Raw genomic sequence first — 19,892 nt, forward strand, 5'->3', positions numbered from 1 at the left:
TAACTTCTCTGCTCTGTTTTTAAAGTCTGGATTTAATATTTGCTTGCTACAATCACTCCAAAATCTACTCCTTCCTTTTATATTTGTCCACTTGCCCTAGGTTACCATACTAAGTAAGGATGTGGTTTTGTGGTTTGTTCATTTTCTTTCCTGGTAGCCTCAGATTTATTTGGATGTCTGTTACACATTATACATTCTGAAGGGGGCATAATTCCTTGCTCAACAATTACATGTTCCTTAAATGTAATTATGCATTTACTAAATGTGAATGTAGGCCTTGACAACAGGATAAGGTCTTTGGAAAGCAGGACACATTTCTGGCATATGAAATGTTTTGCGGCTGGATGTGCAAGGCTTCCTGATTATTAAGGAGCATAAAGTTCTTCATGACTTTGAATAAAATCCTGGTGTGCACAATATATGTACAGGTCATGCATTCAGTTATAAGCAAATTGGATTATTTGAAACATACAGTTTCTAACTAAAAATCTGAAAATCTTTTTGGAAGGCTAAAGAGAATGTGCATTATCCTATGTAACTCAAATCTTTCTAAACATGTTTGGCTTACTTAAAAATGCCACGAAACACTCTAATACAAAGCATTACAAAAGCATTCGAGGTCCCATAGACGTCAATGGGAGCTGCGCTAATCCTATTGATTACATATGAGGACATGTGCTATCAGATTATCTCATTTTACTGCATGGAAGGTGCCATCCAGTTTAAATTCCAGCTAATTACATTATATTTTATGCTGCAATATTAGTATGTCAAATGTTAACTCTAATTTTATTTAAATGTATTTATGTAAATCTACTATTTGGGTTTCTGGCAAATCCCCAAATCCTTCATGAAAGATTCGGCTGGATACTGAACCAAATTCGAACTTGCATACGCAAATTAGAAACATGAAGGCAAAAAGTGGAAAAACATTTTTTACTTCCTTATTTTGTTCCAAAAAGTTGTGTGATTTTCCGTCACACTCCTAATTTGCATATGCAAATTTAGATTTGGGTCAGCCAGGCACGAGGATTCAGCCAGATCCAAATCCTGCTAAAAAAGGCTGAATCCCGAACCAAATCCTGGACTCAGTGCAGATGACTGGAGCTTCTGGTAAAATCTGCACTCTTTTTATCCCAGGAAAGCATGAATATATATAAATATATAAATATAGGTATGGGACCTGTTATCCAGAATGTTCTGGACCTTGGGTTTTCTTGATAACAGATCTTTCTGTAATTTGGATCTTAATAATTTAAGTCTACTAAAAAACATTTTACACATTAAATAAACCCAATAGGCTGGGTTTGCTTTCAATAACGAAAAGATACAAATTATATCTTAGTTTGGATCAAACTACTGTTCTATTGTTAGAGAGAAAAAGGAAATCATTTTAAAAAATTGGATTATTTGCCTAAAATGGAGTCTATGGGAGACGGCCTTTCAGAAGTTTCTTGATAACAGGTTTTTGGATAATGGATCCCACACCTGTATAAGCAAAGGGCCTGGACTGGCATTCAAAATAGGCCCTGGTATTTCAAATACATAAAGGTCCAAACAGTCTCCAGTAGACCACTAAACAGTGGCTGTCTATGGCATCTGACAGCAATTCCTCTGGCATTTACCAGAACCCACAGAATGCCAGTCAGGGCCTGGAGGGATAAGTATATCAGTCTAATCTCCTACCACAATGCCACTGCAGAGTCCAAATGTCTATGTAAAGGATGAACACATTTTAACTATAGGCTAGGACTATATCCGTTTTAAGCTTTAGAACACAATAAATGCACTTGTGTGCCCTTTGAATACCATATGACACTGCAGGCTAATGGAGCATCATTCAGTTTATAGTCAGTAAAATTCTTTTCATGCTAGGTAATAACTGTGTATACACATATAATGTTTGGAGATTTGCTTTTTAAGTGGGCGGTTGCTTTTAAACTTTAAAGAGTTGAGAAACAAGCCATTGTAAACTGAACTCAAAAATAAGTATACTGTACACATAGATACATTCATGCCTAGCAAATGTGACTGTTTTTTAATGCTTCATGCTTATATGTTATAGATATTGAAACCATCTTGAGATGGATCAGTGGCCATTTGTGGCTATAGTAAGAGGTACTTCTGGTACAAGCTAAGAAGTCCCATTTGAGGAAGGATATCCAACATACAGTAGGTGGCATTCTCTGTATAGCAAGAGGCAAGTATAGAAACAGATGTGATTCGCATTGGAGCTCACTCGAGAAGTATCCTCTCGCCTGGATGCTGCTCTCATGGGAAGTTGTCCAGCACGCCGATATCGATACTTGCAAAGAAACAATTCCGCATTCACCGATGCTGTCCAAGACTTCCAAGGAGTACCATAGTAATTTCAAAACCAGCTTTATTTGAACACATTGTGTGGTACAAACGTTGTGCAGTGGGTGAGCTTTGACTTAAGCGTTTCTTTCCCGAACACTCGGCACTTTCTCAGACTCTGACAGCACCGGTGGATGCGGAATTGTTTCTTTGTCTGTATAGCAAGAGTAAATATTTCATAGCTGAAAAAGTGCATGAAAATCTCAGCAGACTAAGAGGAAGAAAGATATGCTTACATTTTCAAGAGGTGTCGGTCTACAGTTTGCTGATTCAAATTATTTCTCAGCATGAAACTATGTTAGCTCTGCTTGTCCCCTGTCCACCCAGCTGCAACAGAGACATGAGGCCTGTAAAAGTGATGTGGTTGCCTCGGGGTAAATAAAAATCTTGACCAATGACTGTGTCCAACAAAGGCTGAAGGCCAGGTGAGAAACATCACAAAGAAGAAAGAGAATGAACTCAAGCTTAAGGTCAAACACATTCCAACCAAAAAACAGCATTTTCCCTCTAGTGACATGTCAAAAGCTTAAATGAAATCATTTCAGGGCTGTAGAAAATACTTCAAATTATAGTTCATAAAACAGCCTAAAACATCTGGTGCAGCTTTGGGCCACAAGGCCATTTGCTTGCATTTGTTTATGACCAGGCCTGCTGTTCACAAGCACGCAAGAGCACACTTCATTTAGTGAACAATGGCAGTCTGCATTTACTTTTGTAATAGCTTCACATCCAGGTCCTGACAATATTGCCTCAAGTCACTAGCACATATAAGATCTAATACAATAATGAAATAACCATGTAGCTGCACATCAATATAAATGAATAATCAATCCAAATAAATATTTGCCATAAAATAACCTACATGAAGGACACAACAAGAATTCAAACACAGTAGAACCCCAATTTTACGTTTTCAAGGGACCAAGAAAAAACGTTGTAAAATCCGGGAAAATGTAAAATCAGGAAAATGTGTTTAAGTAACTTTTTCGTCAAGTACTGAAAGGATATAAGCACAGGAGTCTGTTTTACTTTGAGATACAATATTTATTGAGTTAATTTTACACTATGGGGGGGGGGCATGTGCAAGTCCTCTCTGTCAGTCACATACACTACCTAAAGCAATAAGTTATTGGCGCAGGGCTGTATAAGGGGCAGACTAATTAGAATTGACCATTTACAGGTAGAGCCATGGCAAAATATATACAATAATACGGTTAAAAGTTTCAAACCAAATGTGTTCTCCAGTTCGGTAACAGCGAAGGTTCTCTCCAACCCCCAAAAACAATAGTTCAAAAGTTCCAGAAGAAAGTCACCAATCGTACCTCAAAAGAGGATATGGAGGAAAAAAAACCAGAAAAAATATATAGCTAATATGATATAGAGGTTTTAAAGGTTTTAAAAGTGTTAGAAGGTAGGGGGATACCCACACGGCCTGTGTCCCCGTTTCAGTGGTACTCACAGACGTTCACAATAAAAACTTGCACATCGGATTGGACTTTTTCTTCCCAGATCCTTCCTTGTGGACAACATGTGCATGTGCAGAAAACGTTTTTTTTTTAACTTTTAAAAACCAAACATGCAGTGTCCTTTCTGCTGTGGACCAGTATGTAGAGCGGTCGTGATTTCTCTGCGGTGCTTTTACACCAGTGCGCTGATCACCGTAGCGTTCCCTCAGTCCCAGTAACGCAACTAGAGGGGGGCGGGCCCTGGCGCGGAACGTGCAGCCGGGGCCCCCTGCACCCCTCCATACGATGTTTTCTGGGCGGAATCCAGTGGCGCATGAGCTGCCGGGGGGGCCCTGAGGGGGTGCGGGCCCTGGCCCAATCGCACCCCCTACTCCCCCGGTAGTTATGCTACTACTCAGTCCAACTGCGCATGTGCATGATTACTTCCGTTATCGTTATTCTGAAAAAGAATTTTTGTTCGAGGATCATTTGTTTTTTGAAATAGGTATTCTGTTAATGTAATGAAGTAGAGGTAAATATAATATGTTTCAATCTAAACTGTTATATAATCTTCCAAAGTAACTTTTTGGGACTTTGTAAATGTTTTTGATAAAGTTTGGACTTTTTGAATATGTGGAGATTTAAGAGTGGATAGAGGAAACAGATCGTCATCGCTCTATGAGGAAGCCTATTGTGGCGAAACGCGTCAGAGGTGATGATAGTAATCAGACACATGCGCAGTTGGACTGAGGGAACACTACGCTGATCCGCGCACAGGTGAAAACACGCCGTGGAGAAATCACGCCCGCTCTAAATACTGATCCACAGCAGAAAGGACACTGCGTGTTTGGTTTTTAAAAGGCGCTTTTAAAGAGAAAATTTGTAAGTGCAATATATTTATTAAAGCTTTTTTAAAAACCATTTTCCACACATGACACTCTTATTGTTGTCCACAAGGAAGGATCTGGGAAGAAAAAGTCCAATCCGATGTGCACGTTTTTATTGTGAATGTCTGTGAGTATAATCAACCACTGAAAAGAGGACACAGGACGTGTGGGTATCCCCCTACCTTCTAACACTTTTAAAACCTTTAAAACCTCTATCTCATATCTAGCACAAACGCACTTTAATTTGATGGTGATTGACCTATGTATCACTTATACTAATTTCTTTTTTCTTGGCAATTTGAGCTATTCACTGATAGTGTGGGAGTGTAATCACTTTGAGGTGTAAATATGCCCAAGAACGCTACACTATATATTTTTTCTTGTTTTTTTTCTCCATATCCTCTTTTGAGGTACAATCGGTGACTTTCTTCTGTAACTTTTGAACTATGGCAAAATATATATCTGGTTAGTATTTAAAACCTCTTTATTTCACAAAAAATAACATTCATAGAGAGAAAAAAAGCAATTTTTGGGTACATCAGGATCTAAAATCTGGGAAAACATTACTTAAAATAAGGGAAATGCACCCATTGAAATGCATTATAAATTGGTGGGACCACAAACAAAAAAATGTAAAATGTGGGGAAACTTAAAATCAGGGGACTTAAAATCGAGGTTTCACTGTATATTGAAAGTGTCTTTAAATTGCAGTTTACTTACACTATTTCATAACATTTACATATAAATAATATAAAATATATATTTTTAAAAAATATATTTCTGTAATTATTATATGTGTTATTAGATCCCAAAATTATACGCTGCAATTTTAAGTACTTACGTGCATCTCATTCTTTATAGTCATCGTGCTCACACACAAACCATGGATAGTCATACATGCTGGTTACATCAACCAATGAATGGACGTCTTCCTGTTAGAACCTGCATTTTCAGGTATTCAGTGACTGACAAACTAGCATTACAAAATAGTGGCTGAAGGGAATACATGTAAACATAAATATCTATTGTTATTCATATGTCAGTTTGATATAGGTTTTTCCACCTTTTGGCCCACTAACTCTGGGCAGGGGGTGGGCCGTGATGTAATGGGGATGTGGCTGTGCTGAGACTTGGGCGGGGTTTTGACGTTGGGGCAGGGCTATGACATGGCAATCGGCGACTGCCCGACTGCAGCGCCAATAATAGGGAACCCTGCCTGGTTTTCCTAATTTGAAATACTGGACAGGCGATTTTGATCCGGACAGCCCTTCAAAAATCCAGGCTGTCCGAGTCAAAACCGGGCAGGTGGCAACCATAGTTTGATATGTTTATCCCTTTCTGGAGCACGAGAGCAGACAAATACTTATTTCAATAGCAATTACAGCAGCCTGTGTATTTTTTTCAGGCTGAGAGAAGCAGATCGGCTCTGTGCCTCAATCTCCATTCATTTGAACTGCTAATTTGCCTATAAAGGGCACCTGTTGGGTAAAAATGTTATCCCCAACCAAAGGTGTGGGCTAATACAGCCCGCATTCCGGTTGGGGATAACAGTAGATTTTTTTAAAAAAAAAAAAAATGACCCCCGTCTGCACTTTTGGTTGGTGACAACATTTTTACCCAACAGATGCCCTATAAGTGTATTTGGGCCAACCTCTGCACCGCAAAACTGCACGCAAGCCAATCTTATTCAAATCAATCAAGATGGGGCGCATAGCAGATCCATATTCTCTCAGCCTGAAAAAAACACAGTCTGAGAGCAGCGGAAGCAACAATCCATCTGCCCATGGCCTTAACCCTACCAACTTGGCAATAGTTTCAGAGACAGGCTGGTGGATAAATTGTCTGGGACTGTAAAGAAAGTTAAAGGGGATTAATAAAAAGTTCATTCAAAAACTACAAGGAGTAAATAATAAAGATAAATTACCTTAATAATAATACATCATACGATATATAAAAAGCCCTAAAGCTTGATTTCAATTGTTATCTTTTTTTTATGGGGTCTAACACTATAGGGCTCATGGGGCAGGGTGCAAAGGGCAAAAAACGCCATATTTTTTTGGCAAAAAATGTCATACATCACCCTTTATGTCTGTTTACAGTGTGCCAATAATGTACCATGCCTCTGCTTTGTTGCCAGAGGACTGACCCAGAGGGCATTATACTGTATGTATTGGAAGGACAGATAAAGGCTATTATATGCATCAGGGAGGCATTTGCAGGTGCAGCATGAGTGGGGTACCACCATGTCTAGAACAAGTTACACCTGCCAAGAACTGGTTTTCAAGAATCTTAATGGAAACTCTGTTCATAGTATTTCACTTTCATGTTGTTTGAGTTCTATCACATATGAGGATGGGAGGACCGGAAGTCTAAGTGCAAGTAAAGCGGCTCCCCAAAAATCTTTGAAAGGAACTAGGAAAAAGCTGAAGAGCTTATGCTCAGTCTTTTTAATCCTAAAACAGCATAGGAAAAGTGCAAAAGCATGTGAGGCTGAAGACAAAAGAAATACTACTTTTTCACTTTTAATGAGTAAAAAATGTCCAGGTCTGGAATATCAAACATAAGGCCCTCCAGCAGCAGCTGTTTAACTAAAACTCCCAGTGCCTTCAGGTTGCCATCGTAATCCTACAGCTAAAGGGACAAAGGTTTGATGTTCCTGGCCTAAAGGTTAAACACATAACTTAGAGTAACAAAAGATAGAAAAGCGACACAGCTATACTTTTCTTCCTCTAGCACAACCCCCTCCCCATCTTCCTCTACATGATAATGAACTTCCAAGTAAAGCAGCCTTGTCTGGATTCAATTAGAATCACACTGTCTAGTCTTACTCTTTAAACAATGCCTTCAAACCTCTTTGGCCCCCATGATGCTATCACATCAGAGGCCCATGGTTTCATAACAGCACGCCAAAATGGTGTGCAGATCGTGCGGATATTGAAGATTAATTTTAAGCATTACAAACCAAATACTTCCTTCCACTCTAAACAAATCAAATGAATCCCCTTCTTGAAGAAATCAAGCTCTATTTACATTCACCCTGATGCAGCTGCGCAAGCTGCCTTAGAAGGCCACAGTTGCAATAAATCCCTATATTAGGAAAGCTGGATTGCTAGTTAGATCACGACAGCTTGTTCCCCGCTCAATTATTCACATTTCCTAAAGGTTTCGACAAAAGCAGGGCTTATCTTTCTCGTGACATTAAATATTCATGCACGGTTTAAGAGATTAATATCCTGGTAGGAAATGGAGGGAGAGGAGGCAGCTTTGTAAATGAATACACAATTTGTATAAACAGATGTGCGGTACTTTCAGGAAGATAATCAGTTACAATGTTAATGTCCCTAAATCACGAGTTATTTATAAAAAAAACAATTTAGGTATTCTTTATATAAAGGCGGTTAGCTTGCTTTTGTAACACTATTGTCACAGCAGTGTGTTATACTTTAGTCTCATGATTAAAGAGTCTCATGATTAAAGGGGCCCATGCACGAAAAGATCAGTTTGTTTGTATGGCGAGATCAACAAATTAGCAGATCCCTGATATGCCCACCTTGAGGGAGGCAATATCGGGTTTATCCAGTCGTGGGCCCTAGGGCCTAACAATAGGATCTCAAGCTGGTAATGCAGGCGGGTTGGATCAAGGGCTGCATCAACAAACCAATATGGTCCTCAACACAACTGGAATTTTAAAGGAACAGTTCAGTGTAAAAGTAAAAACTGGGTAAATAGATAGGTTGTGCAATATAAACCATGTTTCTAATATAGTAAGTTAGCCAAAAATGTAATGTATAAAGGCTGGAGTTACTGTGTAACAGAACAGAACACGGCTTCCTGCTTTTCAGCTCTCTAACTCTGAGTTAGTCAGCGACTTTAAGTGGGGCCACATGGGACATTATTGTTCAGTGAGTTTGCAGTTTATTCTTAGCATGCAGCTCAGATTTAAAAGCAAACAGTTATGATTCACTGATTGGTTACAAGTCACTGATTGGTTACTGCCTGGTAACCAATCAGTGGAAACCAAGAGAGATGCAGGAAGTAGGAAGTAGTGTTCTAGCTATTATGTTAGACATCCAGTCACTCCAGCCTTTATACATTAGATTTTTGCCTAACTATATTGAAAACACAGGTGGTGTCGAAGACCCCCGCCTCTGTTCAGGGATGGTTTCTCCACCTTGACATGAATCGCCTCTTTCATGCCTCTTTCAAACCAGCGGTCTTCTTTATACAAGATTTGGACATTGCTATCTTCAAAGGAGTGTCCCTTGTATTTTGAAAACATTTTTTATTTTGCACAGCCTATCAATTTACCCAGTTTTTATTTTAATACTGAACAATTCCTTTAAGCCTACCCAATCGACATCTGGCTGGTTTTCGGCCAGATATTGATCACAGAAGCATGGCCACATGGGGGGGTTTCCTCTAATTTAGTAAGAGTTTTAAAAACATTATAACTTTCCGCAGATAGTTAGATTTCCTATACTGTACAAACAAATAGTAAATCGAGTCTCCAGTCAATCAATTGCAAGTTTTTGGCCAATAGAACCTAATGGTTAATTACAGGTTTAGCCAGTCAAGTTTTTGGCCCATAGAACCTAATGATTAATTACAGGTTTAGTCTGTCAAATAGATTAACACCAATTCATTGTTGTAAAAGTCAAGAACATGCTGTCGCACAACAAAGCTGCAGCATACTGAAGCTCACATAGGTGCAACCAGGTTCATCTAATTTCATAGCTGCACAAACCACTTATCTCTTTTAAAAAATAATCTTGAAATCTTTTGCATCACCATTGTTTAAAATTCCACATCCATCCACGACACCAATTCACAAAGCTTAACAAAGAGGGTGTTACTGGCTGTCAATGTTTGGTGGCCGATTTAGTGAGCACAGAGTACACAGCCTAATACACAGTTATCCATCTAAAAGTTAGCTGCATGTAAAAAGCTGGATAGCTGTGGTCTAAAATACCAGAGCAGTGGGATAACGAAGGCTGTAAGGGCCTCACTGGATTGCTATGTTCTGCTACGTATCAGAACCCACCAGGGAAGTGTTGTTTGGCGTACCTTGCTCTTTTCTCCTTGGGAGTTGTATCACTTCTCATCTGGCTCCAATTATTCAATTTACGGACTGACTCCTCTAGAGCCTGACAATTCGATTAACACAATGTACACAGAGAAATAGCAAACGAGGGAGAAAAGAAGGAGTCTAAAATATTTATCCAACAATATTTATACACTCTCATGTATCATGAAGCTGTTTTACAAGAACAGATTGATAGGATACTTTTTTTTTTTTTATCATGCCATAAGATGTTGCTTTTAGGTTGTAGCAAAAGTGTCTAAAAGTATATAGTCCCTTTTCAATAAAAAAAATGTTTTTCACAATTCCAAATGCTTTTTGTTGACTTTATGGTACAGGTATGGGATCTGTTATCCGGAAACCCGTTATCCAGAAAGCTCCGAATTACAGAAAGGCTGTCTCCCATAGACTCCATTTTATCCAAATAATCCACATTTTTAAAACTGATTTCCTTTTTCTCTGTAATAATAAAACAGTATCTTGTACTTGATCTAAACTAAGATTTAATGAAACCTTATTTGAGGCAAAACCAGCAGTTTATGTTTACATGATTTTCTAGTAGACTTAAGGTGTAAAGATCCAAATTACGGAAAGATGTTACCCGGGAAAAACCCTAGATTCCGAGCATTCTGGATAACAGGTCCCATACTTGTATATTGTATAGTTGCTCTGATATATATTGTCATTTAAAGAAAAACATGCTCTCTCTCTAGCTAACTTTAAAAAGATCCTGCCAGCTGCCACTGGGAGATTACCAATACTAGTACAGGTATGGGACCTGTTTTCCATAATGCTCGGGACCTGGGGTTTTCCAGATAAGGGATCATTCTGTAATTTGGATCTTCATACCTTAAATCTACTAGAAAATGATGTAAACATTAAATAATCCCAATGGGCTGGTTTTGCTTCCAATAATGATTCATTATATCTTAGTTTGGATCAAGTACAAGCTACTGTTTTATTATTATAGAGAAAAAGGAAATTCTTTTTCTAAATTTGGATTCTTTGGATAAAATGGAGTCTATGGAAGATGACCTTTCCGTAATTCAGCTCTTTCTGGATAACAAGTTTCCGGATAAAGGATCCCACACCTGTACCAGTTCTAGCAAACAGTGTTTTTTTATTTTATCGTTACTATTTCTAAAGCATATTAATAATAATCTGTGCAAGACATATGTTTATTGCCATATGAATTTTTACATACCGTAATATCCCTTGCTTTTACACACTACAAGATCTGAGTTCACCAGTTTTTGATAAAACACTAATCCTGTTCATCCCTCTGAACTATACATTTACAGGAGATTGTTGATTTTTGTATGTATTATAAATATCGCAGGCAAATATCACTGCACTTTTTTGAAATTGGTAGATTTGCAACAAATCTTACATAAATTCTATAATTTTGTAAACTCTCACCTGCTTCTTTACACAAAGCTGCCAAGTCTGCCCCCACATATCCATGAGTTCTATCTGCTAGTTGTGCAAGGTCCTCCTCTCTTAGTCCATGAGGGACTTTCTTTAGGACCTTCTGCAGGATATCCAGTCGTCCCTTAACATTGGGCACACCTATTTCTATCTCCTTATCAAACCGCCCAGGCCTACGAAGTGCAGGATCCAGTGAATGTGGGCGATTTGTGGCACCCAATACCAACAATTGCCCTTGACTTTCTTCCTGGAACAGAAAGAATAAACGCTGTTAGCACACCTAATAGCATGAAATACAAGTGAGACCTGTTATATAGAAATACAAGCCAAGCAGTACCCCCATCTGATTATTAGACTCAAAGCTTGGTTGCAGCACATTCCATACTAGGATTAAGGTTTCTTGCATGGTTTCTTGGATATGCAAACCACAGAGCAATAGATATTCTATTTTGTTTTTACCTTTTTACTGCCTGCTCTGCTACATTAACAGTTTGGTTATATTGCCTAATCAGACAAGACTTCACTTTCATCTTTATGAGACGTACATTGCATTGAGAAAGCACTGCTGTTTGCAAACTGTTAGGCTCACTTTATATAATAATCCTCTGGCATATATTTTAGTTCTATAGAAAGAATGTTCTAAAGGAAAGAAAGGCAGAGGTAATCTTAAAAGAAATAAGTATAGCATGACTATAACGATATATACATTATATATATATATATATATATATATATATATATATATATATATATATATATATATATATATATATATATATATTTATAACAGGTTCGTAATGCTTTGACCCACAGCAATATATGAACATAATTGGACATGCTATTTTCATGGACTTAATGCAAGTGGACTTTGTATAACCTGGAACCAAAGACAATATTAGACACTTATGGAGTAGTAAAATATATCCTCACTCCAGGTGGTGGTGTTTAGCCTCTGTGTGGATGGTGCTGGTTTTTGTTTTTGAGTATGGTTTAGATTCACCATTAGCATATTTGAACAAGAGAGGCTTTTCTGTGGCTGGTAATTAATGGGCCAACCAACCTATACACTTTTAAATGGGTGTGACTCCTGTTTCTGGCAAGCTTGCTTATACTGATACTACAGAGTACGCACCACATGGAAAAGTGTAGAGAATGTGTGTGAGGGCTACTATTGTTGCACTTTGAGTCTGTCATGCGCGTCATTTCAAACTACCCACATATAGTGCACAAAAGACCTTACCGAGCCAATACCATCCATAAGCGTAAGCAATGAGGCCACTACTCTTTTCTCCACTTCATTCTGGGCTCCTTCTCTTTTTGGGCACAAAGCATCCAGCTCATCAATAAATATAATGGAAGGGCAACTAGAAAAAAAAGAACAGCAACATTAATATCCCCATGCACAACTTTATTCACTTGGAAAAATATCATCAAAATGTCATATTGCGTAAACTTACCACTGGGATGCTTCTGCAAATATCTGCCGCAGCCGTGCCTCTGACTCCCCATAAAACCTGAGGTGAAAAAGCAGAGTTGTGCTATGAAGCTAAAAAAACATTTACTCATATATATCTATTTTCTACCAAAACTGTACGTGTAATATTAAGAATGTGCATCTGTACCTGGCTTCTACAAAGTACAACACTAATATGTTAGCAAAACAGCCATCAGAAGATTAAAGCAGGGGATGTGTACTGTGTTACATCAAAACTCTTGGCTTCTAGTAAATTCATCTGCTATCAATTGGCATACTTCCACAGTCACTTTTCCAGTCATGTCATTTATATAAAAAATGTTGCAGAATCATCAGGGCCGTGACATCATTTTTTTTTTTTTTTTTTTTAAAATAGATAAATGTCTCTAAAGCCCAAATGGCCCCACGTTCATGCATTTCAGCCTTGAACTGGTGCTGACTATGTGACCTTTGATGCCGGAGTATAAAAATAAGCCAGAGTTTCTGTTCTCATTATCCTAAATGCAGGATATCCATTACATTACAAAGCCAGGACAGGAAAGATTAAAATAACCTTTATCTTAGACATGGAAAAGGGAAATCAACACATTGCAGTGTTAGGAAAGAATATAATCCACATAAAGTGAGGAATAATAATTCTCTAACAGGTATAGGTCCTGTTATCCAGAATGCTTGGCCTTGGGATTTCCAGATAAGGATACTAAAACAAATGTAAACACTAAAACACTACCACCAACATGGCTTTTGTTGTAGCTTAGCTGCCTTCAAGTTCAAGGCAGTGCTTCATCACGGAGAACAGTGTAGATCAGTCGAAAGTTTAGAACTATATGAACTATAGGGCACTTATGTACACATGGCATCACTACTCATGAGCAGTGGCAATAACATAATTTGTGTGTAATTTTCTAGAAGCAAGCCATTAAGGGAACCTGCTAAGGGTACAATTGGAATAACTGGCAATTACTATCTGTTAATTTCAGGGTTATATTGCATCTCTTATGCCCAGTAATTTACACTTGCACAAAATTCATTACAACAGGCTGAATGGGTGCCTTGACGCTACCCTCAGGTAGTAAGGTATGTGCATAGGGTAAAAGAACCATTGTGAATAGCATAAATGACATCCAGTTTTAGCAATTTGCACTTGAGTAAATTAGCCCTTTCTTCTCATTGAAGCAATGAACTCTTTAAACCTGTGATACTGCATTATAGTAGGCTTTACTCCCTATTTATTCCTTTAAGTCTTAAGGCTATGGGCTTTCTTGTTTGCAATCACTACCCACTCAATGACATTTTAAGAAAAAAAATCACCAGTTAGTTATGGACAGAAAACAAAGAAGGTGGAATTTGTTTTTGGTAAGCCTCCCTATGACTTCTGATAAAGTATTTGATTTCACATACTGATCTTCTTCTTCTAGCTTCCGTTCCAACCAAACAAATGTGCTGAGGGGGCATTCAATGTGCTTCCCTGCTGAGTAATATATTACATTATTCAAGACATTCTTAGGCAACCTAAAAAGCTTATGCAGGCCTGCTGTTACAGGGGTTGATCTAACTGTGGAAGCCACAAAATAATGCAGCAGACAAATTACTTTTCCATGCTCAGCAGCAAATGGACCTGTACAAAATACAATGAAACATTATGTACAGGTATAGGATCTGTTATCTGAAAAGCCATTCTGAATTATGGGGTGGCCATCTCCCAGAGACTCTATTTTAAAAATTAAAATAAGTATTTCCTTTTTCTTTGCAATAATAAAACTGAACCTTGTACTTAATCCCAACTATGACAATTAATCCCTATTGGAGCCAAGACAACCATATTGGGTTTAATTAATGTTTAAATCATTTTTACTAGACTTAGGGGCAGATTGATTAAATTCAAAACCAAATGTGTCAAAACTCACAAATTTGAATTTAAAAGCACCAACTTGAATGCAAATTCAAAGGGGAGATTTATCACACCTCAACCATGGAAATAAGTCAATGGCAATGACATTTGAATATGTTAATTGCTTTCCTGACATTCAAGTTTTTTTTCGGAGGAAAACTTGATTTGAATTTTCGACCTTTGATAAATAAACCCCTTAAGGTATGAAGATACAAATTACGGAAAACTCCAGGTCCCAAACATTGCTTGTATTATATTGCAGTTGTATTGCTCTTTTTTTTCAGAGCCATACAATGATAATTCCCTCATTTTTATTACAAGTTACAGTAGGCTATATAACAAAGTATGTATGTGACATTTCTCTACAGGTTTTGGCATAAACTCACATTTTTATGAAAATAATTTTGCAACATCATAATACAGGGTGTTTAATGTCTGTGCACAAGGTGGTAAATAAAATCATACTGAATATTAACTAAAGGCTTTACTATTGTAAGTGTAACAAGAAACATTGAAATATAAGATTTCTTAATGCACTGTAAATTAAACACACACACACTATAAATCTTCAACATACTTGCTAACTATCTCAGGACCATTGATAACAGACACGCGGGCTCCAACTTCATTGGCGATTGCTCTCGCTATTAGCGTCTTGCCTGTCCCTGGAGGGCCGTAAAGCAGGACCCCTCTAGGAGGCGGAATCCCTTCAAATAAAACATAATTTGTATTAGTTTAGAAAAAAATATTTACTTCAATGCTTTCAGTGCCCCTTGATATTTAAGGGGTTGTTCGCCTTTAAATTAACTTTTAGTATGATATAGAGAGTGATATTCTTAGACAATTTGCATTACGTTTTCATTATTTATTACAGGTATAGGATCTGTTATCCAGAAACCCATTATCCAGAAAGCTCCAAATTATAAAAAAGACATCTCCCATAGAATCAATTTTATCCAAATAATCCAAAATTGTCTCTGCTTTTCTCTGTAATAGTAAAACTGTGCCTTGTACTTGAGCCAAACTAATATAACTAATCCTTATTGGGAGCAAAACCAGCCTATTAGGTTTGTTTTGTTTACATGATTTTCTAGTAGACTTAAGGCCCCCATACATGGACAGATATAAACTGCCGGATAACCGATCCTTTGTACTATGCAAATTGTTTTTAAAAATGCCACAGACATATGACTTGGGGGCAGATTTATCAAGGGTCGAATTTCGAAGTAGAAAAAACTTCGAAATTCGACAATTGAATAGAATCCTCCGACATTCAAAGTCGGAGGATTTTATACATCGTATGATCGTATTCTGATCGTAGTTAGATCGTACTCCGATCCTACTTTGAATCGAACGATTTTATCGTACGATCGTACGATTTTCCCAAAAAAAACTCTGACTTAAAAAAACTTAGCAAAACACACAGGAGGTCTCCCACAGGCTAAACAGCAATTCGGGAGGTTTAAGTTGAAGTATTGAAGTCAAAGTTTTTTTTAAAGAGACGGTACTTCAATTATCGAATGGTCGAATAGTCGAATCGAAGTCGAAGCAAATTCAAAGTCATAGGGGCAAATTCACTAAAGCGCGAAGTGGCTAATGGTAGCGCAAATTCGCCAGCGTGACGTCATTTCGTTACTTCACGATTTACTAACGGACGCTGGCATAAATTCGCTAGCGAAGTGGACCTACTCTAGCGCTACTTCGCACCCTTACGCCAGGCTAATTCACTAACTTGCGCATTTTGCTGAATGTTACCTCTTGCGCAAAACTTGCCTTCGCCACCTTAGACCAGGCGAAGTGCAATAGAGTAGATAGGGATTGCTTCAAAAAAAGTTGAAATTTTTTCTAAGTCCCAAAATTTTTTCGGGGGTACCCTCCTTCCCCCCTACATTTCCTAACATATGGCACCTAAACTATACAGCGGACACATGTGTAGGGCAAAATAAAAACTCTATTTTATTTTATGAAGGTTTCCCAGGCTTGTGTAGTGTAATGTATTTGCGGCTCCATATACGTCCATTCAACTTTAACTTGGCGCTGTATGCAAATTAGGCATCGCTAGCGTAACTTCGCTTTGCTTGACGAATTAACGCTAGCGCAACTTCGCTACCCTTCGCCTCCCTGAGCGCAACTTCAAATTTTAGTGAATTAGCGGCGCCCTGGCGAAGTGTGGCGAAGCCTGCGCTAGCGCAACTTCGCAGGTTAGTGAATTTGCCCCGTATCAATTTCGATGGTCGAAGTATCCAAAAAATTACATAAAATTTCGAATTTTCGAAATTCCCTCAAATTCACTTCAACCCTTGATAAATCTGCTCCAAATTCTAGTTTGTATTTTGAGTGCTGTCATACCATAGTTCCTAAAAAGTTCAGGCTGTTTGAAAGGCAACTCGATTGTTTCCCTGATCTCCTTTAGTTCTGTATTCAAACCACCAATCATATCGTATGTAACTCTCCTTTTCAGTTCGTCTGTTCCTGTTTCCAAAGTAGTCTTTTGCTCTCTGTAGGTGATTTTTGTTTGGGGAGAAATACAATAATATGTATCTCTGCTACACCTTGCACCTTTCCTACTGTGTGGTAATGTTAGACTGTCCTTTTCACTAGAATCATTATTATCAGTGGAGATACAGTCCGAGTATTCTTGCCCGGATTCCCCTGCATTTTGGCCTTTTGTAGGTGTCTCACAAACAACATCTGCATGAGCAAATGAATCTTCATGCTCATTGGATCTGCGTGGAGTGCTGGTTGTGTTACTTTGACTGTCTTCTATATTTAGCATGCTCAAGTGTAAAGAGATATCTGAGGAGCTGGTATTAAGACTGGTCCTTTCTAATGTTAGCTCATGTTCAGAACTTGTCCTGTGCAAAGATTCTTGTACTGCGCCATCGATTCCTTTTACTTTTGTCATCTGCAAGCTGCACGGCCTCCCATAAAAGTTCACATTTAAAAGGTTGCCCGGTAACACTACCTTCCCATCTGTAAATCAGTTCAGAGAAACAAGGATTAATTAGAACAGTGATTCCATCCAACGACAGTATTAATTCTGTTTTATTACAATTACTATTTTTCAGAAATGTGTGCATCCTCAGTATGAAAGAAAAGAAAAACATGAATTTACTCATTTTATACCCAAAGTATACTTTGTATACAACACACACATACATATGTGCTAAGCTACTATACCCCCTTGCAATGCTTTCAAAGGACTTAAATCATTAATAGGACCAGAGCTGTAAATTCCACACTATTACAACTATAACTCCTCCCTAAAACATTGTATGAGTCAGTTAGTGCCTCTGGCAAACCATTTTTGCACTTTCTTTTGCAGTGTTGCCCTTATTTGCCTCACACTGTTGTAAATACCTGTGGTTTCAGCAAAACGCATTTTTATGTTAAAATATAAGTTACAGGTTGCAACATTCCAAGAACATTAAGTAAAAGTTTCCTTAAGGCAGCAGACAGATACATAAAGGTGCTCTTTCTACCTGAGCATTAATATTAATGAAATTAACACCCCCTGTGGAAAAGTCCTTTATGCTAATGGTAATTAAGGGCCACCATTGGATGTTAATGCAATTTCCTTCACTGGGAGCATCTGTGAAAAGAATTCCCAAAAAATTAATCAGATGTCCTTCTGGGCCCACTCCATGCTCTTCTAGTCACTTTTGGGGGAATGCAATATAGGTTGCTAAGGAAAAATAGTTTGCAATGAGAATAATTTTGTCTTTGCAAACCCTTCCCCCCCCCCATTGAAATTTTATAGTTTGTGATAGCACACTCAATGGAGCCAAAAATATAGAAGTAAAAGTAAAGTTTATTGAAGTTAAAAATATACATCTCCGTAGGCATTACATGTTCCGTGCCTCATAGCCCATGATTAAGTGCCTATTGGGCACAAAACGTGTAGGGCCTATGGAGATGTATATTTTTAACTTTATCAATAAATATTACTACTTTTCTAGGTAATTAGAACCCAGCACTGTCCCAATGCAGTATAGGAGCTGCAGCACATGTGAGAAGAACGGTTTATCTACAGGGGGGAGAATATGTAAAAATGTAAAAAGGCTTAACCATTCTATCAAGAAAGACCAACTGTTATATATTGATATAAAATCATAACTTCTCTAGTGGAAAGCCTTCTATTGGTGTATGTACAGGTGTATGCACAGCTATAGTGTCTTTAGGGATAAATCAGCAGATTATTCATGGCGCCAATTTAATAAAGAGATCAATCAGCACCTTTTATAGGGAACTATTTTACAGGTTATTCATTCTTTTTGTGTATTATACAAACATTATGCAGGTGCAGCAATCTTTGTTGAGGCAGCAAACACACATAGCACACACACTATACACTAAGGCGTTTATTACATTAGCATGCATAGCACAACTGCAAGTCTATTGGGAAGGTAGAAAAGATACATTTATTCTCCTTTGTTTGATTTTTAGTTGTAGTGAAAGGTTTATCACAGCTTAATAATATGACATTCCCCAATCCTGAATTAAATCCTATCTTGAAAGAGAAATGCATGCAAATGTTCTCTAGGACAATCCATCATTCTGCCAGCCACTAATACAAAGTAATTCATAACTCCGTTATAACATCTGTGATCACTCTCCCCCCTGCATACTTCAGGCCTTCTACTAATCAAAATGGTTGCCTTCAGACAGGCATTTAATCAATAAAATGCTGAACTTTGCTATTTTACAGAACAAAAGATCATATAAAAGATTAAGGGGGTTATTTCCTAAACCACGTTTTTTTTTTGGTCAGGGATTTTTGGGCAAAAACTTGAATTTTTTGTGGGAAAAAAAAACAACCTCGATTTACTATACCTTGAAGTTGCAAAAAGTCAGAATCTGAAAATCCCCCATCTCAAACCTGCCAAGGTCATGTACAAGTCAATGGGAGATGTCCCTTTTAACATTTTGAGGATATTGTGGCCTGTGCTGGGTTTTGTCTGATAATCCGAAAAATTCTGGGTTTATGGCGATAACACGAAAAAATTGAGCCATTCGGGAGTCAAATCCCAAAAATTCATACCATTCGGGTTTTCTCTCAATTATATCGAGTTTTTTCCCGACCTGACTTTTTCCAAGTTATTTTATTGATAAATAAGACAAAATTAGGAGGGGAGTTTAGCCAATGTCTTAAATCACTTTTGGTATACTATGTACCAGCAATATTCAACACTTTTTTGAATGCCTGTCTGGTTCCATTTCAAGAATATAGGTCATATATGCACTAAAATATAAGCCATTTATGAGCAACACCCTGTGGGTTCTTCCAGCGAGTAACACGGAGTGATCCTCTTTCTACTTCTTCGCTCAT

At 37.9% G+C, this 19,892-nt stretch overlaps 1 protein-coding gene across 1 annotated transcript in view; it reads right to left on the bottom strand.

Moving 5' to 3' along the window:
• The window catches only part of spata5.L (spermatogenesis associated 5 L homeolog), a 220,976-nt gene that overhangs the window by 186,822 nt on the left and 14,262 nt on the right, over positions 1 to 19,892 (bottom strand). Inside the window, exons 5-9 of the mRNA XM_018251175.2 lie at positions 16,913 to 17,536; positions 15,141 to 15,270; positions 12,656 to 12,712; positions 12,439 to 12,562; positions 11,190 to 11,445 (exon numbers count right to left, since the gene is read on the bottom strand). Coding sequence (XP_018106664.1) covers positions 11,190 to 11,445; positions 12,439 to 12,562; positions 12,656 to 12,712; positions 15,141 to 15,270; positions 16,913 to 17,536 — 1,191 coding nt within the window. The remainder of the gene's footprint in view (positions 1 to 11,189; positions 11,446 to 12,438; positions 12,563 to 12,655; positions 12,713 to 15,140; positions 15,271 to 16,912; positions 17,537 to 19,892) is intronic.

This window comes from Xenopus laevis, chromosome 1L (assembly GCF_017654675.1).
Source record: "Xenopus laevis strain J_2021 chromosome 1L, Xenopus_laevis_v10.1, whole genome shotgun sequence".
Classification (NCBI taxonomy): domain Eukaryota; kingdom Metazoa; phylum Chordata; class Amphibia; order Anura; family Pipidae; genus Xenopus; species Xenopus laevis.